At 42.9% G+C, this 27,919-nt stretch overlaps 1 protein-coding gene and 1 long non-coding RNA gene across 2 annotated transcripts in view; one reads left to right on the forward strand and one right to left on the reverse strand.

The window, feature by feature from the left end:
* BACE2 (beta-secretase 2) overlaps positions 1–6,914 on the reverse strand; it is a 62,808-nt gene extending 55,894 nt beyond the window's left edge. The window contains 3 exon segments of the mRNA XM_038379872.2: positions 6,318–6,491; positions 6,493–6,534; positions 6,536–6,914. Coding sequence (XP_038235800.1) covers positions 6,318–6,491; positions 6,493–6,534; positions 6,536–6,604 — 285 coding nt within the window. The 5' untranslated portion in view covers positions 6,605–6,914.
* A 66-nt stretch (positions 6,915–6,980) lies between these two features.
* Positions 6,981–22,792, forward strand: LOC119846637. Its single transcript, XR_005289929.2, has 3 exons — positions 6,981–7,940; positions 16,232–16,327; positions 21,583–22,792. It is a non-coding gene; the product is annotated as an uncharacterized LOC119846637 (long non-coding RNA).
* Positions 22,793–27,919: the final 5,127 nt, after the last annotated feature.

The raw sequence follows: 27,919 nt of genomic DNA on the forward strand, positions 1-27,919 counted from the left end.
AAAAGAAAAGAAAAAAAAAAGTTAAAAAAAGCAGGTGAAGGCAAAAAGAAAGGAATAGGGAAACAATACTGGGGGAGGGGAGAGAAGGAAACAATGACAATCCAAACTGCCTTGGGCAAAGGAAGTTAGACCACTGGACTATTATGTTTTTAGTTCTCTTGAGAGGGTCTCAGAGACCATGGTCCTAGGTGTCATTGTAGAACCGAGACAGCGAGCGAGCGAGCGCACTCACTCTGTCTATACTGTTATTTTAAAGCTTCTTCCCAGTTTGAAAAGTAAAGGCAGTGACATTAAGTCAAACCTACTTTTCTCCCTGGGTTAACTAACCTACTCAGCTTTATATGAGAGACAAGGTGGGTGAGGCAATATTTTTTATTGGACCAACTTTTGTTGATGAGACAGACGAGCTTATACAGAGCTCTTCCTCAGTGACCTGAAGATATTACTTCACCTACCTTGTCTCTCTAATATCCTGGGACCAAAATGGCTACACCGCCACTGCATGCTACTTTGCTTTATAGCAGGTTTTTTTCTTTCAATTCCTCAGATAGCATTACTCAAATTTGCACACAGAACAGACTATAAAAAGATAATTCCTTTTTTGATTTAGTAAGGTATATTTTTAAAGTAAACAAAACCATCTGAAACATATGCTTCTTTACGTTACAAAAGCTAAGTTGGAAAAGCAGTGAGAGGTTAGACAAAGTCGTAGAAATGCTGTGTCTGACAGAAAAACCACTTTTCTTCTTAAAATGAATATGATGCTTACAAATTACAGGATGGAACTGCTGAATATTATCTTGTACTCTTACAAGACATGAACCGAAACCAAAATCCATGCAGAAGAGAGGCTGGGAGCCATTTCCCTCTCAAATTCACTCTAACTATGAATAAAGTCACACTTCACAGCAAAGGAGAAAAGATAGAAAGGAATTTTGACTCATATTAGCAGATATTGAAATATAGATGTTACTGTACTCAGCTTCCTGCAAGAGGAGTACCTAGGCTTGACTCTGACCAGCTAACACATTTTCAAATGTGACTTTGTGACATTCCCCAGGATGCAATCTGGACCACTGAACTGCTGTGTCCCCTTAATCCTTGGCCATTCTTATATTAATCCTACAGCCAGAGATGTCTTTTACGCTGCTTTGGTGGTGAACAGCAACCCCTACAGGCTCTGTTCACTCACAGCCACCAGCATGTAAAAATCACTCTGATGGATACATGAATGCTATGCCCAGCCACCCACAAATTATATACAGGGTGACACCCACATAACTCCAGTCCCCAGCCTTGCCCCTCAAATGTGCGTCTTGCACTCTTCAGTAGAGTTCTGGCCAGCGCAAGCTCATTAATAGTCCATCATTCCATCAAAAGAAGCGATTATGCACCAGCCTTTGTTAACCTGAGTAGAGATTCCCCAAACACTTCAACCAAAACACACTGGTTTTGATAAAACAATAGAACAAGTTTATTAACTACAGAAAGATAGATTTTAAATGATTATAAGCAATATGGCATAAAAGTCAGAATTGGTTACAAAATAAATAAAAGATAGAACTAATCTAATTCCTAAACTTTATCAAGCTATGTAAGATTTGAAGCAAACAGCTCTCTCACACACCAGATGCTACAGGCAATTCACAATTGTCAGTTCACAGGCTGGATTTCCTTTCAGCCTGGGACCTCTCTCCCCCTGATTCAATGCCCTTAGATATTCGCTGATGTCATAAGCGGAGAGAAAAGTGGTGGCAAGGAGAGGAGAGATGAACAGGGCTCTTCTCCTCTCCCCACCTCTCTTATACCCAAACTCTTTGTACGGGAAAAATCCTTGCTGGGTCACAGGGGTAGGCACTTCCACTGCATATGTGCTCTCCAAACCATCCTTCAGAGGAATTGTAAATACTCTATTTATACCTTCCCTCCTGCTGGTGAATGCCCAATTAAGCAGTTAATAGTTTCTCGGCACCTGTGCTCAGTCTTTTGTGTGGTCCCTGAGGAGTAATTCTCCGCATTTCCCAAAGCATAGCACATTTTAGTAATATTATGCAGTAAAATCTCAGTTTCACATGCAGTGTTGTCACATACATCATAACAGGACAATGATGTTCGGCAGATCATGTGTATTCATTCAATACCTTACAAGGCATACTTTGTAGAAAATATATCATAACCATATAAAAGTGGTGAACATGGGGTACAGGGTGTCACAGACTTGCTTTATCCATAGCAGGTCCAAAGTCTTGTTTAACATCATATTAAAATGTATTGGTTAACATGTCTAGACAAGTCCACAGAGTAGAAAATGCTTTTCAGAAAAATACTTCCTATGTGTTGATGCAACAGATAGTACTTTTTAATCTACCTTGGCACACATCTTGTCAGGTCTATGACTATTTAAGGTTTTATGTCAAAGGTAGTCTAGAAGGTCCACATAGCATCACCCATCCCCAGAGGCCATGTTCCTGTGTGTGTATGGTTTTTAAAAAACAATATTCCTTACTCTGCTGATTCCATCCTAGGTTTTCCTTCCAGTTCTCACCCACTCAAAGCCTAGTTCTATCCCTTATTTCCCTTCCCTACTATCACTGCCCACTGATTTAGCCTGTAATAATCTGCTATACTGCCCTAGTTCAACTGGCTTTTACCCAATTGGCCTCCCTTTTTCTATCCTATCCTATCACCATGAGTCTTCAGCCCCTCTTGTCACTCCTCACTGGCAGCAATTTCTCTCCCATCATCACACCAGGAACTGAATCCAGAACTGTCAGAATTTATAACCTTTGAAACATCAAGCCACAAATTTTAAGTGCCCAACACATAGTTAAGGTATTTAATATATATTCCTCTGTTTTTTTTTGTAGTTGGACAGTGATAGAGGGACTGTCTCCAGTTAATTTTATGGAAATTGGAATTCATGGTTTACAATGAAGACAGTTAGTCCCAATAACCACTTTATCCTTAATACAACTTTCTAAATGCCAGTTATAGGTCAGATTTTTGCTGACCCTTTGAGCAGAACAAACTGCCATTACAAAAGCTGCTTTCATGCTTCGCATTAATAATTAAACTGAACTGGGTGCGTAAAACAGATGTTTGGTCACTAGAATAAAATTCAAGTTCCACCACGGTTTCAGTGGCAACTGATCAAAGCTCAGCTGCATCATGCTGACTACTCAGAGGTATATAGTTCCTCCACCCACCGTTTTGCATTAAAGTTACAAGGAAAATATTTGTGTAGTCTCAATATAGGCACAATTTGGAAACACAATGGGATGAGAGGATAGCAAGATGGGTGTAATCTGAGGAAAGTGCTACTCTGCAAATGTTAAGAACGATTAAGATAGACTCAAGAGGAATCTGGGGAATTTTTTTTTTTTTTTAAGTTAGGCTTCTGTCTCTTGTTTGTTTGTCAAAAACTGTAGGAAGGAGCAAAGTAGACCACGCTTTAGTAAAAATACATAGAAGACATAAAACTAGACAATATTTCATTCCACTTATCAAAGTGCTTATAGTTTCCATTTCGAGGCTTGCAAAAATAATACAATATTGAGTAAAGGCATGTAATCTGTTTCCAGATTTAAAGTTAGACTAGTGCAGTCAATGCCTTCTTGCCAACTCATATTTCAATCTTCAGATTTGGAACAGCAGCCAGCCATAAAGTACACCATTAATCAGAAACAGGACAACTCCATGAAATAAAAGACATATATAATAACATTCCTCAAAACACACCATGACATTTTTAGCTTTCAAATAATTCTCAAAGAATGTATGTGCACTTGAATCTATTGGTAATAATAGAATGAGTGTGGATTGGCAGCTAAATTGGAGTCCTGATATTTTTGGGATACTGTGCTATAAATCATCATCTTTATAGAGGCTGAAAGAGGATGAGATGCACTACCCTTTAGTTGCTTACCAGTTTACACTCTTCACTGTGAAGTACATTTGCATCAGATATATGTTTGCGATTTCAGAGTCAAGCAGAGACGGAGGTGTGTAAAGCACCTCACGCGTTCAGTTAAAACTTTTTTTTTTTAAGCCATGATCCTGCAAACATTTAAGCATATCCATGACTTTACTTATAAACATCAATGGGATCATGTTTCAATGTTTTACTCTGAGAAAATTCAGTTTCCAGTGAGTTAAACTTTAAACCCAATTTCAGATGTAAAATGATGACCAAAGTTTATTTTAATTTTACATTACTTGTAATACACTTAACAGTTAAAGTAATATCACTTATGAGTAAGGACTTGGGGCATATCATTGAAATAAGGAACATCTTTCTTAGTAATATTATTCCTGAAGGTCTACATGAATCTCCATAATTTTGTTTTTCTTCTTAATTCAGAACCACTAAAAGTGTATAGGTAAGAGCTATTCATATTCTTGTTTATTTACCTTTTTCTACATACAGTTGTGTTGTAGTTTAAGGCACATAGGATCAGATTATTGATATGATCAAGTCTGATATCTTGAATCTCACAGAAGACAGTATTGGACATTCCATAGAGTAGTGGAAAACACACTCCCCACACCCTGGGCAGCATTCAATATTGAGGAAAAAATTCTTCTTGAACCCAGGGGCAATCAAGTGATAGATCTGATACATCAAATCCAAGTAGCCCTCATATCATAAAATATCCAACTCTGTCTGAATCCATGTACTGCTTTGTGACCGACTGTAATACATTTCAATTAGTCAGAATGGCAATTAGGCCAATCCTCCTCTTCTATCAAACCAGAAAAATTATTATACACAAGCCCAGAGAGGCTTATTAGCTGAACTTTTCCTTTTACTAAGTATCTATATGACTGACTAACTTTTCATTATGGTAAGAAGCCAGAATAAAAACAAAAAAACAAAAACCAAGCATTTTCACCTACATAGGGTCCCTTCATTCACTTAAATCTCATTAAAAGAGTGGGAGTACTAACTTGAGCGGAAAAAAATGACACAAAGCCCCCAGGGCTTTTAGAAAATTAATCCTTCTCAGCTGATAAGTCATCCCCACCAACAATCCACCAAGGCTTCACATGACACAGATGAAAGAACAACTAAGTTTTCAAAACTTTTGAAAGAATTTGTAAGGGGAGGGGGCAAGGAGGAGGAATAATTCCAACCACAGGAAGTGCATTCTTTAACTTTTAGAAGTATAGAGGCTACCTTTTAAATAAAATGTAAGATGTTTTAAAACTTTGCATTACTATAGTACTTAGTTTAGTAAGAGTGGTTGAGTAATCTCTATGTGGGGGGTCAAGAGCGTCTGGCAGTCAGCCTACTCCATCACACCTCAAGGCTGACATCAAGATTAAGATAAGGTATGTTAAATACAATATTGTTGACTGACAGAGAAACTTGTTTCAAATCAAATTGACATCAAAGAGTTTGAAATAAAAAGACCGGCTCTGCAGGATTTCCTTAAGACTACTGTGCTCGAGAACATTCATTTTTCGTGCAAAGTGCCAATGAGTGGAAATGCTGCCTTTCAGAAGAGTTGCAAGCGGTATAACTGTACTTAGCACGAGGGCAATACACCATCTTTTCGTTTCTCCTTGTTTTTCGCCACCGAACAATACTGTCTGGCAATTAAAGGGCAACAAGGGGGTGGGGGTGGGGGAAGTCAAACCAGTCCTTTAACACTTGCCGTCATCGCTCACATGTGTAACAGTCACGTCTAACTCGCCAACATGCTTACGATACGAAAAAAAAAAAAAAAAAAAAAAGACGAAGAAGCCAGGAGTGACTTTTCCTCCTCTCCATAAGCAATCAAAGGGACCTCTCTAGTCCTCCACACTACCTGAGAAGGGTCTCTTGGGTCCCTTCAATAGCGCGTGTATATATAGACCGATCTCCTTTTGAACAGTGCTTTTAAACTGAGCTCCTGCACAACCCCTTCGGCAAGGGACCTCAGCTGTGAGCGGCGGCCCCAGTGCCTTTATTAAGGAAGAAGGCCCCTCTGAAGGGACGGTGCGCCGGCCCCTGCACCCGTGGCAGCTCAGCGGAGCCCGGTCCCCACTCCCGGCCGAGCTGGAGGAGACCGTTGCTCCGGGGAGGAGGAAAGTCGGGGAAACTCCTCAGCGGGAGTAGCTGGCCAGCATGGGAAGGACGGCGACAGGCGTCTAACGCTCCCCGACCACCCCCCACCCGCCGAATATCCAGGAACGCGCCCCCGCCCCCAAGCCTTTCCTCCTTGACGTGCCCGCGGTGCGCAGCGCCTTGCACGCGGGGCAGCCGGCAGGCGCGGGGGTAGCAGGCGGGGCTGCAGCCCCGTTGGAAGGCAAGTCGCTGGCCCCGGGAGTCTCACCTTCTGCGGCGGGGTCCCGATCAGCATCTCCAGGTAGTAGCCCCGGCCGGAGTCTCCCTGCAGGTTCTCCACCATGGCCAAGAAGCTGACGGCGGCCCCGGGCTCCGAGGCTAAGGCCAAGCCGTCCGCCTCGCCGGGGGGGGCCAGCTGGCGGCTGCTCCCGGAGCCGTTGCCTTGGGCGGGCCGGCGGAGACACCCGCAGGGGGAAGGAGAAGCGAGGCCCGGCCCAGCCCGGCAGCGCCAGCCAGGAGCAGCAGGAGGCAGGGAGCCGCGGGCAGCGTCCCCATCCCGGCGGCAGCGGGACGCTCGGCGGCTCAGGCAGGAGGGAGCGGCCGCCTGGCCGCGGGGCTGCAGCAGCCGGGAAGGAGAAGGAGGAGGAGACGGGGCAGGGCGGCTCCGGCTTCCCACGCCCCGGCTTCATCTCGCACCCGGCGCCCGGCTCCTCCTCGCACGCGCCCCAGCGCTGCTCCCGCCAGAGCCCGGGGGGCGCTCCGCGCGCAGCGGCGGGGCCCAAGAGTTTGGGCTGGGAAACAAGCGCCAAGAAACTTCCCCGCCGGGCTCCGGCCAGCGGATGTGACGGGGCCGCCGGGAGCCGGCAGGAAAAAGTTTACCCAGCCCTTAAGGGACAAGGGGGGGGGGGGGGGAAACGCCACCCACCCGGGGCGGGGCTCGGCCCGGCCCGGCCCAGCCCAGCCCAGCCCAGGGAAAAGTTGGTTGCCAGCTGCCGCCCAGCCCTCCCTGCGGCTGGAGCACGCGGCGCTCGGCCGCGTTTCCACGGAGGAAGAGCCGGTGCCAAAGTCCCCCGGCGAGGTTCGAGCCGGCGGGTCGCCTGGAGGGAGGCGAAGTATGGAAATCACCGGTCAGACAACATCCCTTGGGGCCAGCCGCTTCTGCCAACGAGTTCGTGTGCGAGCATGGCATTTCTCCGGTGCTTTTCATTACAGAGGACGGGGCTGCCACCACCAGAGTGCGGAATAACCTCGCCCCCAGAGACACCTCTCATCACCTTCCCCTCCAGAGCTAGTTTTCTCACCTCCCCTTACCCGTTTTTTCCACGCTGTGGGAGCTTCAGGGGGATCTCTTTTGTTCGCTACGTTTACGCAAGTAAATCACTTTTATAATCGCACCCCTCCATCCCCTCTCTCTGAACTTCCATTAATGTATCACTCCTCCCTCCCACCGCCTCCAAGAGACGGGGAGATAGATGGATATAGTTAGGAAGTAATTAGAGGAATAACTTGTGATCAAGAAGCCAGCTCCTCAGCCCGTATAAATCAGTATAGCGCCATTGATGTAGCCATGCACAACACCCTGGCTGAGTGAAGAGAAAAGGAGGACTTGTGGCACCTTAGAGACTAACAAATTTATTGAGCATAAGCTTTCGTGAGCTACAGCCCACTTCATCGGATGCATCTTCTAGCCCAAGATCAGAAAGGAGATGATGACCATTTACTATTTCTTTTATGTTAGCACTGAGGAACACAGCAGGGATTAGGACCCCCGGTGTGTCCACATATACACTCTGTGTAAACGAGTAAAATAAAAACGATATCTGCCCTGGAAAGCTCACAGCCTAGGATTTGACAATAAAGGTGAACCAACGAAACCGGAACGACGTTCAAGGTAACAATAAAGATAAATGACTTTGCATGTTAGTAATCACCCTGATCTCAATCGCTATGCATTTACATTCATTTTCCATATTAATATGGTATATCGTTTACTGACTTGAGTATGAAGTATAGTTACACGGAATAAATACTGTGGTTGTAATCACGATGAGGTTTTTGACATAATCATAACACAAATATTAACAATCAAAAGATGTGAAATCTAAGGAGCTTTTCCTGTACCTGCTGCAGCATTAGTGTTTTGTTTTTCTAAACCTTTCCAGTAATGGTAAGTGAGTGCCAGATAATTAAATTGAAATGAAGGTCTGAAACTCTTGAAAAAATAATAGGATGCAAGTCCAATCTGCACCATTTCTAGCTCTTCCCCCGTGCTAAGTAAACAGGAAAATGTCCAGACCCAAATCGCAAACCTCTAAAGAATCACTGAACAATTTGTTGTCCTGGGCAACCACCTGTTCTGTCTTTATGTGTAAGACAGCCCTCAGTTAAATGGCTTAGGAAGGAGAGCTTTGCACTGAGAGGGAGGGAGGACAGGCATTGACTTCCTTCATTATTATAATGCATTTCAGAAGATCTCCAGGTGTTTCACAGATATTAATCAATCCCCACAACAACCCTGTAAAGCAAAAAGAATTACCCCCATTTTACAGATGGGACAACTGAGACACCAGCAAGGTCCAGGAGCAACATGCTGGGGAGAATGCAGGTGAGGGTGCTATCCCTGAACATTGCTTAGGAAGCTCCAGCCCAGATCCTCAGTGGGAGATAGGCACCCAAATATGGGCCTCCAGCTTTTGTATCACATGATAAATTTGAGGCTCCACAACCCTCTCTGAATGCTTCTTACAGTCTCCTGACTCTTTCAGGGGGAGAATCAGTAACTCTGTCCCTCCCACCGTCACACATTTTGGAGCTCTTCTCCAGTATTACCACTTGCTCCACGTGCCTCTCTGCTACTACTCAGAGCTTTCCCAAAAAGCAGCCTAGCAAAGTTGACATGATTCTTGTCTTTTTAACTAATGTCTGTAGAGTTCTCAACAGCAGAGGGACACTGACCAGAGGTTTCTTAATTTTGTTCTGCTGTTGCCTGGGAATGCTATATGCAGCAAGCAGAAACAATGGAAATGCCTGCTTGTAGGCTCAGGTAGACACTACTGCTTAAGTTCACAATTGGAAGGTTATTTTTGCACTCAAGACTTAGACACTATGCTTTTAAATGGAAGCTTAAATTTTGGAGCAATTACTTAGGATCCCTGGCCATGGAAAACTTGCTACTCACCACTGAGAAGTTGGTGAGTGAAATTTTTCAAGTCCTGCTGTATCTGGCCTCTCATGCCCTGGAATCACAGATAACAGAACTAGATACCACCACTTGGATCAAAGAGTCAGACTCCCTGTGTCTAGATTGATAGCAGCTAAACAACTGTGGAAGTGGCATGTTCAGATCTCACAAGAAAGGTTATATTACTGCTGTAGTAATGACTTTTCTAGTCTAACAAGGCACTGATAGTGACAGGTTATTCAGTAACCTGATCGTGACCTGTCTAGTCATGGTCAATATGAGGCCTACTCGCAACCAGGGGGAGTCAAAGAATTAGGACTCTTTGTGGGAGTGCTGAGAATGGGAGGAATGATCTCACCTTGCCAAGGAAAAGGAAATTAGAAAACAATTTAAAATCCCCTCACAGCAATAAGAGTATATTATGTTAGTCAGCAGCTATATAAATTTTGTTTAAATTCTTGTGCAATACACTAAGTCTTCTCCCTCTGTTGCCGAGATATCTAGATGGTATCTCTGGTTAAGGCAACAGCAGTCAGAAGAAACATCTGTGAAGTATAAGCTTTCAAAAGTATATAACATATGCTGTAGAATCTTCTAAATGTTCAAATGGAAACTAGTCTTTTTGTAACATTTAAATACAAGCATTTGGTAAAAGTTTTAATCTATCTGGTCCTGTTGCACACAGGACTGGACTTTTAGAATGCCTGCTTACAAATGATGGGAGTCAAGAAGCTTCTGCAGATTGAAGGATTGTGTTTTGTCTTATAATAAATTATGTGTGCACTGCTTCACTGTATTCCCCCCTCCACCATACCATACCATCATGACAGCAGAACTTGTGTTTAGTTACACAATGGTTAATTGTATGGTCTCTGCCACTTCTTGCTTCTCCTTTATTCACCCTGGTAGTTTAGAATGTGGCCCTGATTCCATAACATGGATGTGAACAGTCCTATTGAATACTCACATGCATGACAGTGTCACTGCAGGATCAGGGTTTATGAAAGCAAGACAGATAACTGAAAGAAATCAAAGTCTTTCAAAAAATCTGAAGACACTCAGATTTCTTCCAGGGCAGATCATTTGCATATAGTACATATAATACACAACTTTGTGCATAATATATATAAAAATATGAAATGTTGGAAGTAGGTAATCTTAAGTGTCTGTTTCTTCTGTTTTCTAAAATAGCTTTCAATAATCCTGGTTTTTAATTTTGCTATAGGCATCTATGAGTAGGTATAAATCTGTATTTATGAAGACCTCCATTTACATGTAGAAATGCAAATTGGAACTTGATTCACCACTGTATTAATCCAGTTCAGTGGAATCATGCCAGCACAAAATTGGAGTAACCAATTAGTGAACCAGGCCTATTGTATCCATATCTATATCCAAACGAGCCTTCCACTGGTATAAACGGAATGCCCTGTGTGACAGATATGGAGCTGATCTGTAATTTTACGAATATTTTATGTTGACCTGGTTATTGGGATGTTTACTGTATGACTATATTGGGTTATTCCATTGGGAAAACAAGCAGGAAGTAGGTTTGCCAACATTCTACTTGCACAAAACCAAACACCCTTGCTTCACCCCTGCCTCACCCATCTTGAGGCCCTGCCTCTGCCACACCCCTTTTCCAAGGCCCCACCCCTGCTCACTCCATCTCCCCTCTGTCGCTCGCTCTCCCCACCCTCACTCACTTGCTCATTTTCACCGGCTGGCTTAGGGGGCTGGGATGCGGGAGGGGGTGAGGGCTCCAGGGTGGGGCCAGGGATGAGAGGTTTGGGGTGCAGGAGGGTGCTGGGGGCTGGAACCAAGGGATTCAGAGTATGGGAGGGGGTTCTGGGCTGTGGCAGGGGTGTGGGAAGGGGTATGGGTTCTGGGATGGGGCCAGATATGAGTGGTTCAGGGGTGGGAGGGGGCTCTGGGCTGGGGCAGGGGGGAGGTGAGGGCTCCGGCTGGAGGTACGGACTCTGGGGTGGGGCTGGGGATGAGGGATTTGGGGTGCAGGAGGGTGCTTCAGGCTGGGACCGAGGGGTTTGGAGGGCAGGAGGGGGATCAGGGCTTGGGCAGGGGATTGGGGCACAGGAGGGGATGCAGGCTCCAGGCGGTGCTTACCTCAGGTGGCTCCCGGAAGCAGCGGCATGTCCCCTCTTCAGCTCCTTTGCAGAGGTGCAGCCAGGTGGCTCTCTGTGTTACCCCATCTGCAGGCACCCCCCCACAGCTCCCACTGGCAGTGGTTCCCAGCCAATGGGAGCTGCAAAACTGGCACTTGTGGCAGGGGCAGCGTGTGGAACCCCCTGACTGCCCTACATGTAGGAGCTGGAGGGGGGACATGCCACTGCTCCCGGGAGCCACACAGAGCCACAGCAGGTGGGGAGCCTACCTTAGCCCCACTGTGCTGCTGGCCAGATTTTTAATGGCCCAGTCAGCAGTGCTCAGGAATACAGCTCAGGAAGTTTGCAGAGTTTTCACCAGGCAGCAGCCATACAGGAAAACTTATTTCTGGATTAGACTTTAATCTATCAATCATTGATCTTCTGATTCCAAACATTCATATATTACAACTAGCAATGGTTATACATTTATAAACAATGAAAAATCAAACATGTGATGAACTATTATAGCACTTTAAAAACCTCATTAAAACTGTCAGGCTGCAAAGATTATTCAGATATTTGCATAAATTTGCAGGGCTGCAATCCACTTGACCAACACTAGAAAACATATATATGGCCAAGACCACTGATACTGTTAAGGGTGGTATAAATGGTAAGGCAAATAGTAACATACAGCCAGATTTTCAAAAGTTCTCAGCTCCCACTGAAACATCTAAATGAAGTGGCCAGATTTTCTAAAGAGTTTAGCAGCTAGCAGCTCCCACTCAGAACAACAGGAGCTAGTGGGTGCTGAGCACTTTTGAAAATCTGCCCATTGACCACTCTGGAAGATTTAAGTGTGTGGAGAGTATAACTTGCATGCTTCAGCCAGTGAAATCCACCTATTTACCATAGAGGTAGCACTGCAGAGAGGGCGCAGGTAGTAAAAAGGGAATGTCGTCATTCAAATTGAGGCATGCCCTTCCTTGGCTGCACACACTTACAGCTATACTATGGTAGTGTAAGTGCACCTAATGGTGACTCGCAGACTTTCTAAGTTACACTACCTCATCCCTCTCCACATATAAGATTAACGGTGTCTTATTAGCTCCGGGCCAACTCTCAGGTCGCAGGGGCCATATCTGCTACTTCTGGGGTTGTGATATAGCTACAGGAAATAAAATCACATTGTGATGTGGCAAGTAGACTGGCACAACCTAAACATCTAACCAAGACATAGCACCTTGCATGTAAGATATCCTGGGTAACATAGAAGTCACTTAAGAACATAATCAGTCTTAAAAATGAAACTATATTTTCACAAATTTTCTTTTGCATTGAAATGTGGATGAAAATTTAGGAAGTTTAAATGTTACTTTTGAACGGTCCAAAACAGTGAGGCATTTGTGACATTGCCATATTACACTGTCCGTTCATCCAACCAATAGCTAGGAAATGGCCAGCAGATTACACAAAGGAAGCAACTGCATAACTCATTATTTCTGCAAAGCCAAATAATAAAGAGTATTTATCGGTCATATCTGACACCCACAATCAATCACAGCAGATTGCCCTCAAATCCAGTTTTTTAAATTATCTACCTTTCTCTTTTTCACACTGACTAATTCCTGGAGGAGACTGTGTAGACTGGTGTGTTGTACAAAATTATCACCATCCATAAAGTTTTATGCTAAAATCTGCAACTTGTCTAAATCCCTGAAACTACAGATAAGTTACACTGTCCTGGGGTTCATAGAATCATAGAATATCAGGGTTGGAAGGGACCTCAGGAGGTCATCTAGTCCAACCCCCTGCTCAAAGCAGGACCAATCCCCAACTAAATCATCCCAGCCAGGGCTTTGTCAAGCCTGACCTTAAAAATTTCTAAGGAAGGAGATTCCACCACCTCCCTAGGTAACGCATTCCAGTGTTTCACCACCTCCTAGTGAAAAAGTTTTCCTAATATCCAACCTAAACCTCCCCCACTGCAACTTGAGACCATTACTCTTTGTTCTGTCATCTGCTACACTGAGAACTGTCTAGATCCATCCTCTTTAGAACACCCTTTCAGGTAGTTGAAAGCGGCTATCAAATCCCCTCATTCTTCTCTTCCGCAGACTAAACAATCCCAGTTCCCTCAGCCTCTCCTCATAAGTCATGTGTTCCAGCCCCCTAATAATTTTTGTTGCCCTCCGCTGGACTCTTTCCAATTTTTCCACATCCTTCTTGTAGTGTGGGGCGCCAAAACTGGACACAGTACTCCAGATGAGGCCTCACCAATGTCGAATAGAGGGGAATGATCACATCCCTTGATCTGCTGGCAATGCCCCTACGTATACATCCCAAAATGCCATTGGTCTTCTTGGCAACAAGGGCACACTGTTGACTCATATCCAGATTCTCGTCCACTGTAACCCCTAAGTCCTTTTCTGCAGAACTGCTGCCGAGCCATTCGGTCCTTAGTCTGTAGCAGTGCATAGGATTCTTCCATCCTAAGTGCAGGACTCTGCACTTGTCCTTGTTGAACCTCAACAGATTTCTTTTGGCCCAATCCTCTAATTGTCTAGGTCCCTCTGTATCCTACCTCTTCTCCCAGTTTAGTGTCATCTGCAAACTTGCTGAGGGTGCAATCCATACCATCCTCCTGATCATTTATGAAAATATTGAACAAAACCGGCCCGAGAGCAACCCTTGGGGCACTCCACTTGATACCGACTGCCAACTAGACATGGAGCCATTGATCACTACCAATTGAGTCGACAATCTAGCCAGCTTTCTATCCACCTTATAGTCCATTCATCCAGCCCATACTTTTAATTGCTGGCAAGAATACTGTGGGAGACCGTGTCAAAAGCTTTGATAAGGTCAAGGAACAACATGTCCACTGCTTTCCCCTCATCCACAGAGCTAGTTATCTCGTCGTAGAAGGCAATTAGATTCTTAGGGTTCTAAGTTAGATGTAATGTAACCCCAGAATAGATGTTCAGAACTGAATGTGGCCCACAGACTTCAGATCAGTGTGTCTGAGTGACTCTGGGCAGGAGGAGGGGGGATTTGGATTGGCAAACTGGGTACAGTACTTAGTAGGATTCATTAACTGTGTTTGGGGAGGAGCTAGAACACAAAGTTTAGCTGTAGTCTGACTGAGAATTTTAACTCAGAGCTGATTTGTTTGGAGTTCTGAAAGTGGTGCTTTGTGTGTGTAAACTTTGCTATTTTTATCTAAAATTATCACAGGAATTATGGGCCAAATCTTGGTCTCATTGAAGTCAATGACAAAATTATCACTAGGACCAGCATTATAGACATCAAATTAGATTCTTTCTAGCGTATGTCCACTCTTCACAAGGAAATAACCATCATAGGGTTCAAATCTTTCCTGATGTCTCAGAATGATTAGATTTACAATGTGGGCATATCACCAAGAAAAAATAAATATTCCACAGTTATCCAGATCTTTCTTGCAACCAAACCATGGTCCATTTGACAGGTATATGTCATAGTTTCAGGGTTAAGAGCACCTTTGTCCCCCTTCCTGGCCTTTCTTGAAGGCATCCACGTAAGGTTTCAGGTTTCCAACCATCACCTCTCTCAGGTAGACACCTGGAGGTTCTCCCTCCAGACTGGGCGGTTTTGACTTGCAATCCCCCTATACCTCACTGCAATTTCCCTAGCACGTCTGACCAGGGTCCAGCAATGGTGGTTAACCTTTCTCCAGGGGTTACAACAGTGCATACCAGTTACCAATCAGACTTCTCAAAGAAAAATATGTATGTAAAAGCTTTACACAGAAAACATTTAAAACACAAAGACAAAAAAAAGTTTCTATGCTAAAAGCTTATGAGAGGTCACCCATCGTCTTAGATGGCTCTAGTGAGCCAAAGTCTCTTCAACCCTTTTACAAGGGTTATCTCCCCCCACCAGAAGGTCCTGTCCATTTGCTGGATCAGAATGAAGGCCCTGAGTCAGTTTAAACTCAGTCTTTTCATACTAAACCCCTTTCTTTGTCTGATGAACTCTAGGAAACCCAATTTGAACCAGTGTATGCATCCACAGCTAGCCTTAATCACCCTCCCACCCCTTCCCAGCTGTTTTAATTCCTGGACGAGTTGTGGTAACCCTCGCCTCTGAAGTTGCATACAAACTCTGGCCCACAATGACATATAGACCATTCATAAACTTAATGCAATATGTTCCCCCAAAGATACTGCAGGCAGTCATAATATCTGTCATAGTGTATAGCTATCAACATTACAAAATGCTTTGTTAGTATCTTCTTGTACCTCTGCAGACCTTCATTAAATTAAACATGTTATTGGGGCTAAAGGACAAAGATATAGAATTTTATTCACTGAATGCACTCCAATACCAACTATAATCTTAGTTCACAATGTTCTGGGATAGATGTAGCTTTCTGAGTGTTATCTCCAACTAGAAGAACAGTCACTGCCTAAAACTCTCACATAATTTAAAAACTGATAATGAACTACTGATAGCTCTGGACACAGGACCTTCTGCTGAGGTAGGGACAAAGCTGTTCAGGTTTTTTAAAGTTAATTAGTAATAAAAGCACATGCCATCTTAAAGCCATATGGTAACTAGATATTGGTGAATCAGTTTGTATAAAATATGAACCAGGACAAAATACCATACATCCTCTTTCAAAACAAACCAGAAACATTACTAAGTTTGAAAAACACTGAGTTATATTTACAAATATTACCTGCCTCTGCATTTCAATTCTTCTATTTATTTTAACCTTTGTAGTGGTTCATTGTTTCTTATTCTGATCTGGGCTCATAGATCTCCTTGTAACTTTTGTATCCCCCACTGTTCGTTCCAAATACCTAGCAATGAGACTAATTATACTTGCCTATTGGCATTCTTTGATTTCAGGAAACAATGGACCAGGGAACTGTTCCATTAAGGTAAATTCTCATAGGCAGATAGCCAAAGAAGGCAAAACTTCGAAAACAGCTTAAGAAAATACAGGTAATTATACCTTCATTATAATTGTGTAACCCACTGAAGTAAATGAGATTCGCTGGCTCTTTATATGGGTAGAATTGAGCCATTTTTCTTTAACCAATTTTTTAAAAAATCTAATTAATTTTTATACTATTTCTTTTGTTCTGACATTCAAATAATGCATTACAGGAGTTGGTAGTGCTATTTACAGTTAAGATGTCCCCACACTTCCCATTATAAGACCCTGTTTTCTGTTGCTTATAATTTTGCCAAAATTTAGCTCTTTGAGCTGAAATTTTCCATGCTAGGTATCTTGCCTTCAGCTGAATTGCTGAAACTTTCCAAAACAATAACATTTCAGACATTTCTGAGAATGAGGTTAAGGAGAAAATATATTGTTTTGCCATTTAAAAAAAAATGTGAGCAACCTTTTCTTTGAGATGCTCCAGCAACTCTGTGCTTTGGAGATGCGGCTTGAAATTTGAAAGGGAGCTTGCTCTCATGTCATGGATGTGTCTTGCTGTTACAGTGAATATCACGTTAATTTAGTCAAGTTATAAGCCTCTGAAAAATCTGAGTTTGCACATGCTCAGTAGAGACTTGTTAGAGTATTGCAATAAATTCTCTGAAGACTCCATCTGCACTGAGCATACTCTGTCTACATGTTACTGCCCTTTGTATGCACTATCATTATGGGGCAACTGAGCATGCTCCATGCTTTGGGCTGCAGAGGCTCAGCTGGACTTCCCCTGTAATTGTCAGAGGCCAAAGTGGTGCTGGGCACAGGAACTGAGAGTAGAGAGACTGTGTCACCTGTGGTCTTAATGCTCCTCTGGGGTGCTCAGGTAGCATGCGGGAGAAGGAGGTGTGGTGGTGGCGGCAGCATCAGCATCCACAATGGAATGCAAAGTGGTAAGAAATGGAGAAATGAGTACAGAAGAAGACCGGTTTGCAGCAGCCAGACAGTGCAGAGAAACAAAGGACTGGGGACAGGAACAGAGACTAGGGGGGCTAGATGGGCACTGATGGAGTGTGGGGGGGTATAAGTGAGGAGGTATGGTGTGGGTTTGTCTAGGAGCAGAGGGGACAGAGGCAGGATAGAGGCACAGGTGTAGAAGGATCTATAATCACTACAGCACAGTACCCTAAGTAACCTGGAAATTGAACCCAGGATTCCTCAGTCTTACATTTCTCTGCTGTCAGAAAATAGATTAATAAATTCCTATAATAAATGCATAGATTTTAAGGCCAGGAATGACCATTATGATTTTAGTCTGACTTGCAACAACACAGGCCAAAGAACCCTAGCTTATATTTTCTGTATCAAGCCCATAACTTCTTTGTGAGCAAGAGCATATCTCTTAGAAAGAGATCCTGTCTTGACTTAAAGACTTCAAATGATGAAGGATCTACAGGTCTCCAGGTAAGTTGTTCCAATGATGAATTATCCTTGTAAAATCTGTTAACTATTTCTAGTCTGAACTCCTTCCGAGGGTCACCATTCTTTTTGAATTGTGGACACCAGAACTGGACACAACAGCAGCTGCAGAGCATCCTTTAAAGTGGTACATCCCCTGCCATTCAACCCTCCCACTTTACTCTTCTTCCTCCTCTCAGGCACTCCCAGTAGGAGCCTGACCACCCCTCCCCACAGGCCAATAAGCTTCCATGCCCCAACCCCTCTCAGGAGCCTCACCCTAGAGGGAGACCTCCTATCATCTCCTCCCAGGAGCCACTGCCTCCCCACCTCACTTCTTACCTTAACCCTCCCTGCTGGCAAGCCTCACCTTGGCGATGGGTCTGCCCTGCTTCCTGTCTGGTTCCTAGCTCTAAGAAGTGCCATCACTGTTTTGGCAGCTGGTAGGTGAGGGCGTGTCACTGCATGCCATGCACAGAGCAGCACATGGGTGCTGGCTGCAGCATGCTCCCAGCGTGTGTTGTGGCGCCACTAGTTACAAGCTCACTGCATGTGCAGCTGTATGCGCGTGCAGCAAAAAACTCTGGCAAATTACATCTCTTGACGGGCAAAAGAGTAGAAAAGGTTGCCAGGGTGGTCAAAAATGGGTCAGATGGCAACAATTTTTTTTCCACATTTCTGTTTAAAAGTTGCTGAGCCATAGCTCAGGTGCTCCCCTCTTCCCCTGCAGCTCTGCAGCCTACAGGACACAATATTCCAGTAACGGTTTCACTAATGCTGTATAGAGAGGCAATATCGCCTTTCTACTCCTATTTCATATTCCCTTGCTTATACATCCAAGATTTGCATTCACCCTCTCAGCTACAGTATTGCACTATGAGGTCATGTTCATTTGGTTTTCTACCACAACCCCTAAGTCCTTTTCAAAGTCCCCAATATTATAAATGTGATCTCCATTTTTATTCCTAGATGTATGACTTTGCTTCTGGTTGTTAAAATGCACATCTGATGGTGTAGTCTGCCCCTACTTGTCAATCTACCCTGCCGTCTGGCATAGCCCTTTACGAGTTTGGAGTGGTCTGATACACAAAGACTTAGGAGACATGCGGAGAAAGGAAAGGGGTCCCAGGAAGAAGTAGCATTTAGAGGGGATCCTGGTATTGTATCTTTATGGGACTGCGACCTGGAGCCATGCAGAAAGGGTGGGGCAGGGCTGTCCTCTTACCCAGCCAATAAGGAATGAGCTGAGGAAAAGAGCCAGCATAAATGCTGCCATTGACTTCACAACAAGTCAGCTGTTTGCAGATGCTGAAAGGAGTAAGAGGGCCCCTGCAAGGCCTTGAGTTAGCTGGGATCCAAGCCCAGCAGGAGAAGGTTTCCAAACCCTCTGAACTTGAGGATTAAGTGGGGCCAGTTGAGGGAGATAAATTACTAGCCAGCTCCAGGAGGAGAGCTCAGGATTCTTGGTAGGGAGAGGATAATAATTTCTGGTATTATCAGGCTCCAGAAGAGAGCTGAGGCTCCTGCCACGAGGAGAGACTTAAAGAGTGAGAATGCTGAGACTACTAAGAATAGAGCTTAGCAGGCAGGCATCAGAGGAACCTGAAAGCCAGAAGTACCTTTTGTTTAGTTGGGACTTCTTGATTTGTTTTGTTTGTTTTGGTTTTAAGCTATATATTTAGGAAACTAACAATTTTACAAATCCTTGCCCTGCAAATATCGGAAACAAAACAATGATTACAACTGTTAGTTTTGTTTTAAGAGCTGTTATATAGGAATCTCGTCATCAGATCTTTCTATTTAACAGCGTGTTACCATATTACAGAGTGAGCATCATTACAACACCGTGTCATTTCTAGTGATTTTATTAAATTGTGTGAAATCTCTGTATACACATAATAGACCAGGTATGCCGACCAAATGTTAATATTCCAGAAAACTGGACAGGTGTGTTGGAGGGTTTTTTTGGGGTGGGGGGGGCGGGGAGGTGAATGTACTTTGTCTGGGCACTGAATGAATAAAAGAGAAACTCAGATATTTTGTTACATCTGTCCTCTATCTATTGTGATGGGTGCATAATTGGTGTATGTATTTTCCATAACCACAACGTTTTTGGGGAACTATTCCTCAGTGGTTGGGCTCTCTTTCTAGTTTCCAATGAGAGGCTACCAATTGCTGAGCCACTATTAGCAGATTCATTCTTTATTTTCTTTTTGTGTGACCATTGCCACTAGGAAGCCCCAGGAGGATTACCAAAGGAGCATTTGGTAATAAATATCCAACAATTTGTGACATTTGGTTACGGATTTCCCAATAGTATCTAATGACTGGACAGGTCCACCATATATACACACACATAAAATCTCCTCTTTGACCACAGTTTCTCCAACATGAATCCCCATGTAATCTCTCTATATTTTTAAACTTGACTGGTGTGAGGTATCATTGAAACAGTATCTGAAAGAAATTTTAATTTTATTGTACTACAGGCTAAGGTTGCTGGTCCTCTTCTCCAGATCAAACCCCGTTCTCTTGGGGTAATTTGTCTATCCACATCCCTTTCTGAGCATGTCATATGTGGACACTTTTTTTTTTTGTTAGGAAAGCTGTCTGCAAAGCTTGATTATAAATTAGTTTTTCATTTCCTAGCTGACCAGATGGCATAGGTTCTATTAAAATTTGCTTTTAGTATAAAACAGGCATTCTAAAAAGTTGAGAAACATAATTCCTGACTTGAAAGTATTGGTACCAGGGGAGAATGGGCCAGTTAAAGTTATTTAGAGATCAAAACTAAGTTAGAAAAGTCTCTTTACCGAATAGCTGGCCCACTATGTGTATTCCACAGCTCTCCCCAATCTTTGAAACTCTCTGGCTTGTGATTTGGGTTAAGATCTGGATTATTTGCACTAGGTGTCATTGAGAGAAAAGAATGAATTTTCTCTCTAGTCTTATCCCAAATCCATAGATTGAAGAATGTGTAAATTTCAGAAGGGTCTGTCATGTGTGGGTTTTTTTGTTTTAAATCCATGGTAGTTTACCCATTGTTTATATTGCTGCAATTTTCTTCTTCAGTAAAGACCCAGTGTTTTTGGCTGGGTTAGAGCACCTCCAATCCCCTATAGTGTTGAACTGACGGGCTTGATAGTAACAAAATATTTGGAACAGCTGGTCCACCCTGTTTAATGGGTATGTACATAGTGTCTGCTCTCACTCTTGGTCTTTTCTTATTGGGACTTTTTGATCTGGCCCTTTTTGTAGGGGTCTTGTAATAAACAAGCCTTAAGGAGGGTATTACTGAATCAAGCATCAAGAGTGACTGAGGTGGAATTATTGGCTTCTTGAGAAGAGAAACTGAAGTAGAGTGTTCTTACAGCATCACACTGACTCAGCAGGGGGCACTACAGGGCAGGCATGGCCTATGATACCATATTTTTCATATGAGTCCACCTACCAAGTGGTCCAGGTCAGTCTGTATAACTGCCAAATAGCTGTGACACACACTAGCAAAGCCTATGTCTCAACCCTCTTTAGTGGCTGGTCCACACAGAGGATAACAGCCTCCTACCACTATCAATTACTCCATTACTCAAGTGGTAGAGATCTGCTGTGGCTCTAAGTAGCCCAAACCTGCTGATGAAGCATGTGGGAGTCAATATGCTTCCACGTGGTAGGGTTTTTTTTCAGTTTTATGTAAGAAAATAGGAAATTACTTTAAAAGAACACTAAGGATACAAAGTCAAGCATTGGAAAGTTAGGGAATGTCACTATTCAGCTTACCCATTCAACCTTAATTCAGCCCCCTTATGCATATGCATTACGATACAGCCTTTGACATGTTCACATGCCATTTTTTTCCTCACAGGACCTCTGCCTCATTCAGTGCACAAGATAGACTGTCTTCCAGCAGTTCTCTGCTGCGTGTTCACCACCTACCTTCCAACTGCTTCAACAAATTAGACGTGTCCAACAGATAACAGCCTTCTTCACTATACAATCCTAATTCGTTCCAAGAGCACAAAGATTGTTCTCATATTCAAGGGAGAAGAATGGCACACTGGAGAATTGAATTCTATCCCTGCCTCTGCCACAGAGTTCATATGTGCTTCTATAGAAATTCTAAGTATTCCAAAAAAAAAATCAGGTCCTGGGCGTCTCAAATTTGGCATCCAAAATTAGTGAACACTTCGACAACTTTGGTCTTAAATCTCTGTGCTTCCATTTCCGCAGCTGTAAAATGGGGATAACACCACCTAATCTCAGATAGGTGTTATGAAGATTGATTGCTGTTTGTGAAGCACTCAGATACTCTGAGAGCATTATGGAAATGCCAAGGTAGAAATCAATTTTGTATTCAGTGCTGGGTTTGGATGGTGGATGTTAAATAAAGCCTAGGCCCACACACTGAATGTGGAGGATAAGATGACAAATCTACCCGTTCACTGACAGAGGCAGGGCTTATTCTGTGTGTGTGTGGGGGGGGGAGGTGAAATAGTATGAGATCATATATAATTAAAGAATGTATCATAATGCAGCTGCACAAGGGAACCAATTTAAATTTGTATGGGATACCTTGACTCTGACACTTCCTAACACTTGTGTCCTTGACTTTGCAACCTTAATTTTATTTTAACACTTTGTGGGATGTGATAAGATAGATATTGACAATGTTTTTATGCTGTTTGGTGTGGGTATATATAACACACGTTCATATATACACATTTATAGGTGTGCCATATCTATGTAACTTTAACTATAAAAAGTAACTGTTGCCTGTTGTGCTTGGCAGACTCATTAGTTAATAATAAGTCTGAGTGAAAATACACTTAGAGAAAAAAACTTTTGAATGTGAAGCCTGTTTAGCGAGTAAAAAAAAAAAATCTCTTAAATTAACTATAGTTACATCCTATTTGTAAATGGTAAATCTTAGCACATGTATGTATGTGCACACACAAAGGATTAAAAGTTGAATAGAGCTGATAAAACTTGTTTTTCTCCACTTCATTCCCTGCAGTAGAATATACCATTGGAATACTGAGTACATGATAGAAATATTGTGTTAATGTATTATTGTCATTGCATGCAAGTCTCTCTCATAGAGTACTCTGTCTTATCTATCTTAACAAGACTTAGACTTTTGAATCCTTATAGGTATATTTATCAATGCAGAGAATGACTGCATTGATTACAAGTTAATACATTCTACAGACCTACGCAAAAAACCAGGCCTGTACACTGGCCATGACAAAGGGTTGACTGCTCCTGTATTTGAATTTCAGGATATAGTAAACATAATCCTATTAGTCAGTCTAGAAAACAAAGAAACAAAACTCATTGCAATGTGGTAGCTAATCCCCTTCAGTGGACTTGCTGAAAATACAAATCTAAAGGGGGAAATAAGAGAGCACTTTCAAGGATCACAGTCTCTGCAGCAGGCCCTAGAAAAGCATCCATATTTTAATCACATAAAATGATCAGGCAACACTCAAGCCTCAGCTGAGCAAAGCACTTCACCATGTACTTAACTTTAATCTGGTTAGTAATCTCAACCCTCTTCAACAAAGCATGTGCTTAAAATTAAAGCTCTGCTGAATCAAGGCCTTAACAAGCCATTGTAGGTTCACCCTACCACACAGAATTATACTAGGAGATGTGTAGTTTACAACAACCACTTGTATTTGTAAGAAATGGTGGCAGGAGTGCCTCATGCTTAGTGACCCTTGCTAATGCCTCTTCTGCGATTTCTAGGGCATGAGACGTTGCTGTGTGCTAAACGGGTACTCTCATGGGAACTCTGACAAGGGCAACACTATGGATCTCTAAAGGGTTAGCAGAAGATAATCAGAACTGTCACTCTCCCCTTCATTGTGGAACTGTGAAGAAAATCCTATACTTCTTGCACTTGGATTTTAAAGGGGAATCCTTCCAAACAAGCAAAAAAAAAAAAAAAAAAAAGTGAAATACTTCATTGTAAGGAAAATTAATATTAATGGGGGAATTCTTCTTACACTATCCCTTGGTGGTGAATACAACATATAAAGTGTCTAATGAATTTTAAAAAACAGCTGGAGTGGCAAAAAGGACATACATTGCTGCTTTGAAGGGAAGAATGTCCTTACTTCATACTTTGGAAAAATCATTCAAGAGCAGTTCATCCATGTGAAAATGTGACCCCTGTAATGCTGCCAAGGTCTGTGAGAGCAGGGATAATCTACTGGGGAAATGCAGCTTATGCAAGTTTAAAAAAACATACAAACAAAAAAAACACACACCCACAAGAGAGCTTTGAACTTCACCATTTTTTTCTGAGTAAAACATATGTGGAGAAGAAATGATTGGTAGTGATCATATGCTTATTTTGGAGTGATTCCTTTCCCCTTTTTGTGGAACATTCTCTCTCTTTTTGAATATACAGGCACGTCTCTAATTTTTGTTGCAAAAACTGCTTTGTGAGAAGAAAATATAATTAGCAAAACTGCCTACATGTTAAAGCCTCATCCCTCCACAAGAAATATAGGGTTGCCATCTTTTAGTTGTTTGAGTTGTACAACAAATTGCATCATTATAGGCAAAGCTGTTAGGGTTGCCTACAGTTAACATTGCCCAATGCATCTCTTTAGAATACACTGTCTTTAGTTACTTATACTTTCACTGTATTTTAATCATTTGGGATGAATTTTTCCATGCCGATTGTCTGCCTCAGGTTGAACTTTTTGGGAAGCATCAGTTAAGTGTTCCAGACAGAGAACTAAGTTAGGGAAAAATGAAAGTTCTCCCCTGGTTAAAAACAAATTCTTACAACATTTAGTTGAGAAGCTGTAAGACTTAGAATCATAGAATATCAGGATTGGAAGGGACCTCAGGAGGTCATCTAGTCCAACCCCTGCTCAAAGCAGGACCAATCCCCAATTTTTCCCCCAGATCCCTAAATGGCCCCCTCAAGGATTGAACTCACAACCCTGGGTTTAGCAGGCCAATGCTCAAACCACTGAGCTTCCCTCCCCCTTACTGAGCTATCCCCCCCCATGTTCTTCCTTTAACTCTGCCTCGATCACATCCTTTATTCTGCTTAAGATGATACTATAGAAAACTTAACCTATCACTGAAAAGCGTGCAACATCTCACTAGTTCTTGCAATTGCTTTAGATCACCTTTCTTTGGCATTTTGACTAGAATGCTATTTTCCTTTGTTCTGGAGGCTTTTCCTGCTCCCATATTTGTTGAAGAGTTCAATTATTTCATTGATGGTCTCATCATTGCAAGCTTTCAGCACTTCCCTAGTGACATGATCTTCTCATCATTGCAAGCTTTCAGCACTTCCCTAGTGACATGATCTTCACCTGCAACTTTCCAAGTTTAACTTTTTATTGAGTCTTTCACTTCTATGTTTGTGATGACTTGCATGCTTTGGCTCAAGGATTAGAAAGATGGCAAGGGTATTTCCCTGTAGTCAGTGATGTGCCTTTTACTGTCCCCATAAAAATTCACCTACATTTGGGTGAATTTTTAAACCTTTGAAAAAATGTAGTTGGCTTATGCTCAGAGGCTGGTTAGGATTTGCCAGATAAATTCTCGAGGTTCACCTGCACTGGGCATGCTCCAACCCCTCACATGTCACCAGCTCCTACATGTAATCAGACTGCTCTGTGCCATCCCCACAAAGCCATTGAGCATACTTCAGCCGAGGGCTGCAGGGGAAACTGGACTTTCCTGCACTTGCTCCTCTTAATGGCCAGGAGACTGTGCAGTGCCAGCCAACTTAAAACAGGGAGATTCTGTCTTTCCTGTGCTGTCAGTGCTCCTCCTGCTGCATCTAGGCAGTGTGGAGGAGTGAGAGCACAGGGAGTGAAGAATATAGAGCAGGGGAGAGGGAAGGAGGAAGAGATGCAGAGCAGTAGGAAAGAGGGTGGAGGAGTCCAGGTAAAAGAGGTTCGAACAGGACAGGAGAAAGGAGCAGAAGGGTCGTAGAAGAAAGAGCAGCAACTGAGGCTGGAACAAGAGCTTGGGAAAGATTGGGGCAGGAGACAGATGCAGGAGTGGGGAAGGCATAAGAGGGAGAAGGATCTGATAGACCACGCTCCTAAGAACTTGGAATGATCTAGGGTCCTAAATCCAACATTTCTTTGCTATACAGCCAAGAGGTTGAGACTCACTGAAAAAGTGTACATCACGTCCCCCTTCTTGCGCCCAGCCACATAGAGATAGCAGCCTTTGACTGCTTCCAGCTACTCTCAGGTTTCAGAGTAGCAGCTTGCTAGAGGTGCTGTGTGTGTGAGGTGTTCTTCTGAGGAACACATGTGGAGGTTAGTGTGGTTTCCACCCCCCCCCCCCCCCCCATATTTAAGTTTTTAAAAAACAAAGGAAATCACATCCAAAAGCTGTTAAAAGAACATTCAGGTTGCAAAGTCAAGCATTCATTGAATGAATGATTGGCAATGTCAGCACCCTTGTTTGGGTGCATTCAGATGCAGTCCCGAATTACATGATTACTTACTATTTTTCCACAGGAAGGATCGTGCTCTAGGAATGTATCAGTGTTAAAAATGGCTGTTGTCTTCAGGATTCCTGCCTTCTTGTTATAGAAGTTGGAAGGTGTAATGAATGAGGCAGGAGACCAACAGGAGCTCTGCTCTAAACATATAAGTGCTGTAAAATGTAAAGTACTCTGAAAAATCAGAGGCCCAGGGCTTCTCAACACACTCAAAATTAGTTGACATTTTTACAATTTGGCTTTGATCTTTGTGCCTCAATTAAAACCCGAGTAAAAGTGGGGAATAATGCCACTTTACTAGAGTGTTATGCAGATAAATTCATTCATGTTCGCAAAGACCTGAGCTATGCCAAGAGCACCACAGAAAAGCCACAGGAAGTTAATAACTCGTACTGAGTGCAGGGTTTGGCTAGTGTACGGTAGATAAAACTGAATGGTGATGATACAAAGAAATATAGAATAGCTGCCCACTCAGTAAGCATTGGTCATTCTGTGCACAAAACAATGAAGGGGGGCCTGTGAAAAAAGTAGCTTGTAATTACAAATGTCTCAACACATACAAAGAGGCTGAAATAAGGTTTCCTGGAAAGCCAGCAAGTGCTCCAGTACATGAATTCACTCACCACTGAAGTGCAACCACTTCTCAAGTGAAACATGGTGGTTCCTTAACATGCCCAGCAACACTACACAACAGTTCAGGACAGAAAGCCAAGAATACTTTATTCACTCAAAACATTAGGAGGAATTTATGCAAGCATGTTGCCATCAGAACCCGGATGTGTGTACAATGCCTTATTATGTAGGTCAGTTATTCTAAAACCTGTTATTTTCTCAGTTCTGCAGGAATTGTTCAGGTAATGTTGTGCTAATGTACAAAGCACATAACTACATTATTTTAACTCTTCCTAGGATATCTAATCAGTTTGCCTTTTCTCTCTTATGCTTTCAGTCTCACCTGGACCTCACCTATTCTTCTTCCCAGCACCGATTCCTTTCCTTCTGTGTATTCCTTAATTGACTCCACACTTTCCGTCATCATGGGAAATGGAATCAACAGTTTTCATAAAAACAGTTTAAAGTTGCTTCTTAAACTTTCTTTCCATTCTACAATTCTGTCCCTGCTTCTCCCTTGTCTTGGGGGAGGGTGTATGTGCGTGGGACTACTGGCTTATACTAGCAGCAAATTACAACCCCTATACTAGCTCATCTGTGCTAGATGGTGTGGTGGGAGGTGGACAGAATTCTCCACTCTTGAGTAGGCGAGCATTGTGTACACCACACCCACTTCCACTATGTGCCTGGACCAAAGTCTGGGTAGCTCATACCCTGATGTAAGCGGGAGTGAAGGTGTTCTTCCTTCATCCCTCCTCCCGTACAGGTGTGTAGACCAAGTCAATCTAGCTTATTGTTATCTGAATAATATATTGTGAACTGAACATTAGAGAATGGTATTATCAATACACTGCAGCATTGCCAGACTTCTTAAAACAATAAAAGACTAGAAATATAATTGAATGGTGTTGGGAAAAACGTGTTCCAACAGCCTGTTCTGGTTTGACGTCACCCTCAGTTTGGCTCTTTTTTTTTTTTTTTTTTTTTTAAAAAGAGTTCTGGCAGTCACTCTAATCCCACTCATTCTGATTGGCCAAGTCAGTTTCTATGGCTGAATTCTAGTGAATTTTATGGTCAAATTCTCTTCTTCAGAGCAACC

Source organism: Dermochelys coriacea, chromosome 1 (assembly GCF_009764565.3).
Source record: "Dermochelys coriacea isolate rDerCor1 chromosome 1, rDerCor1.pri.v4, whole genome shotgun sequence".
Lineage (NCBI taxonomy): Eukaryota > Metazoa > Chordata > Testudines > Dermochelyidae > Dermochelys > Dermochelys coriacea.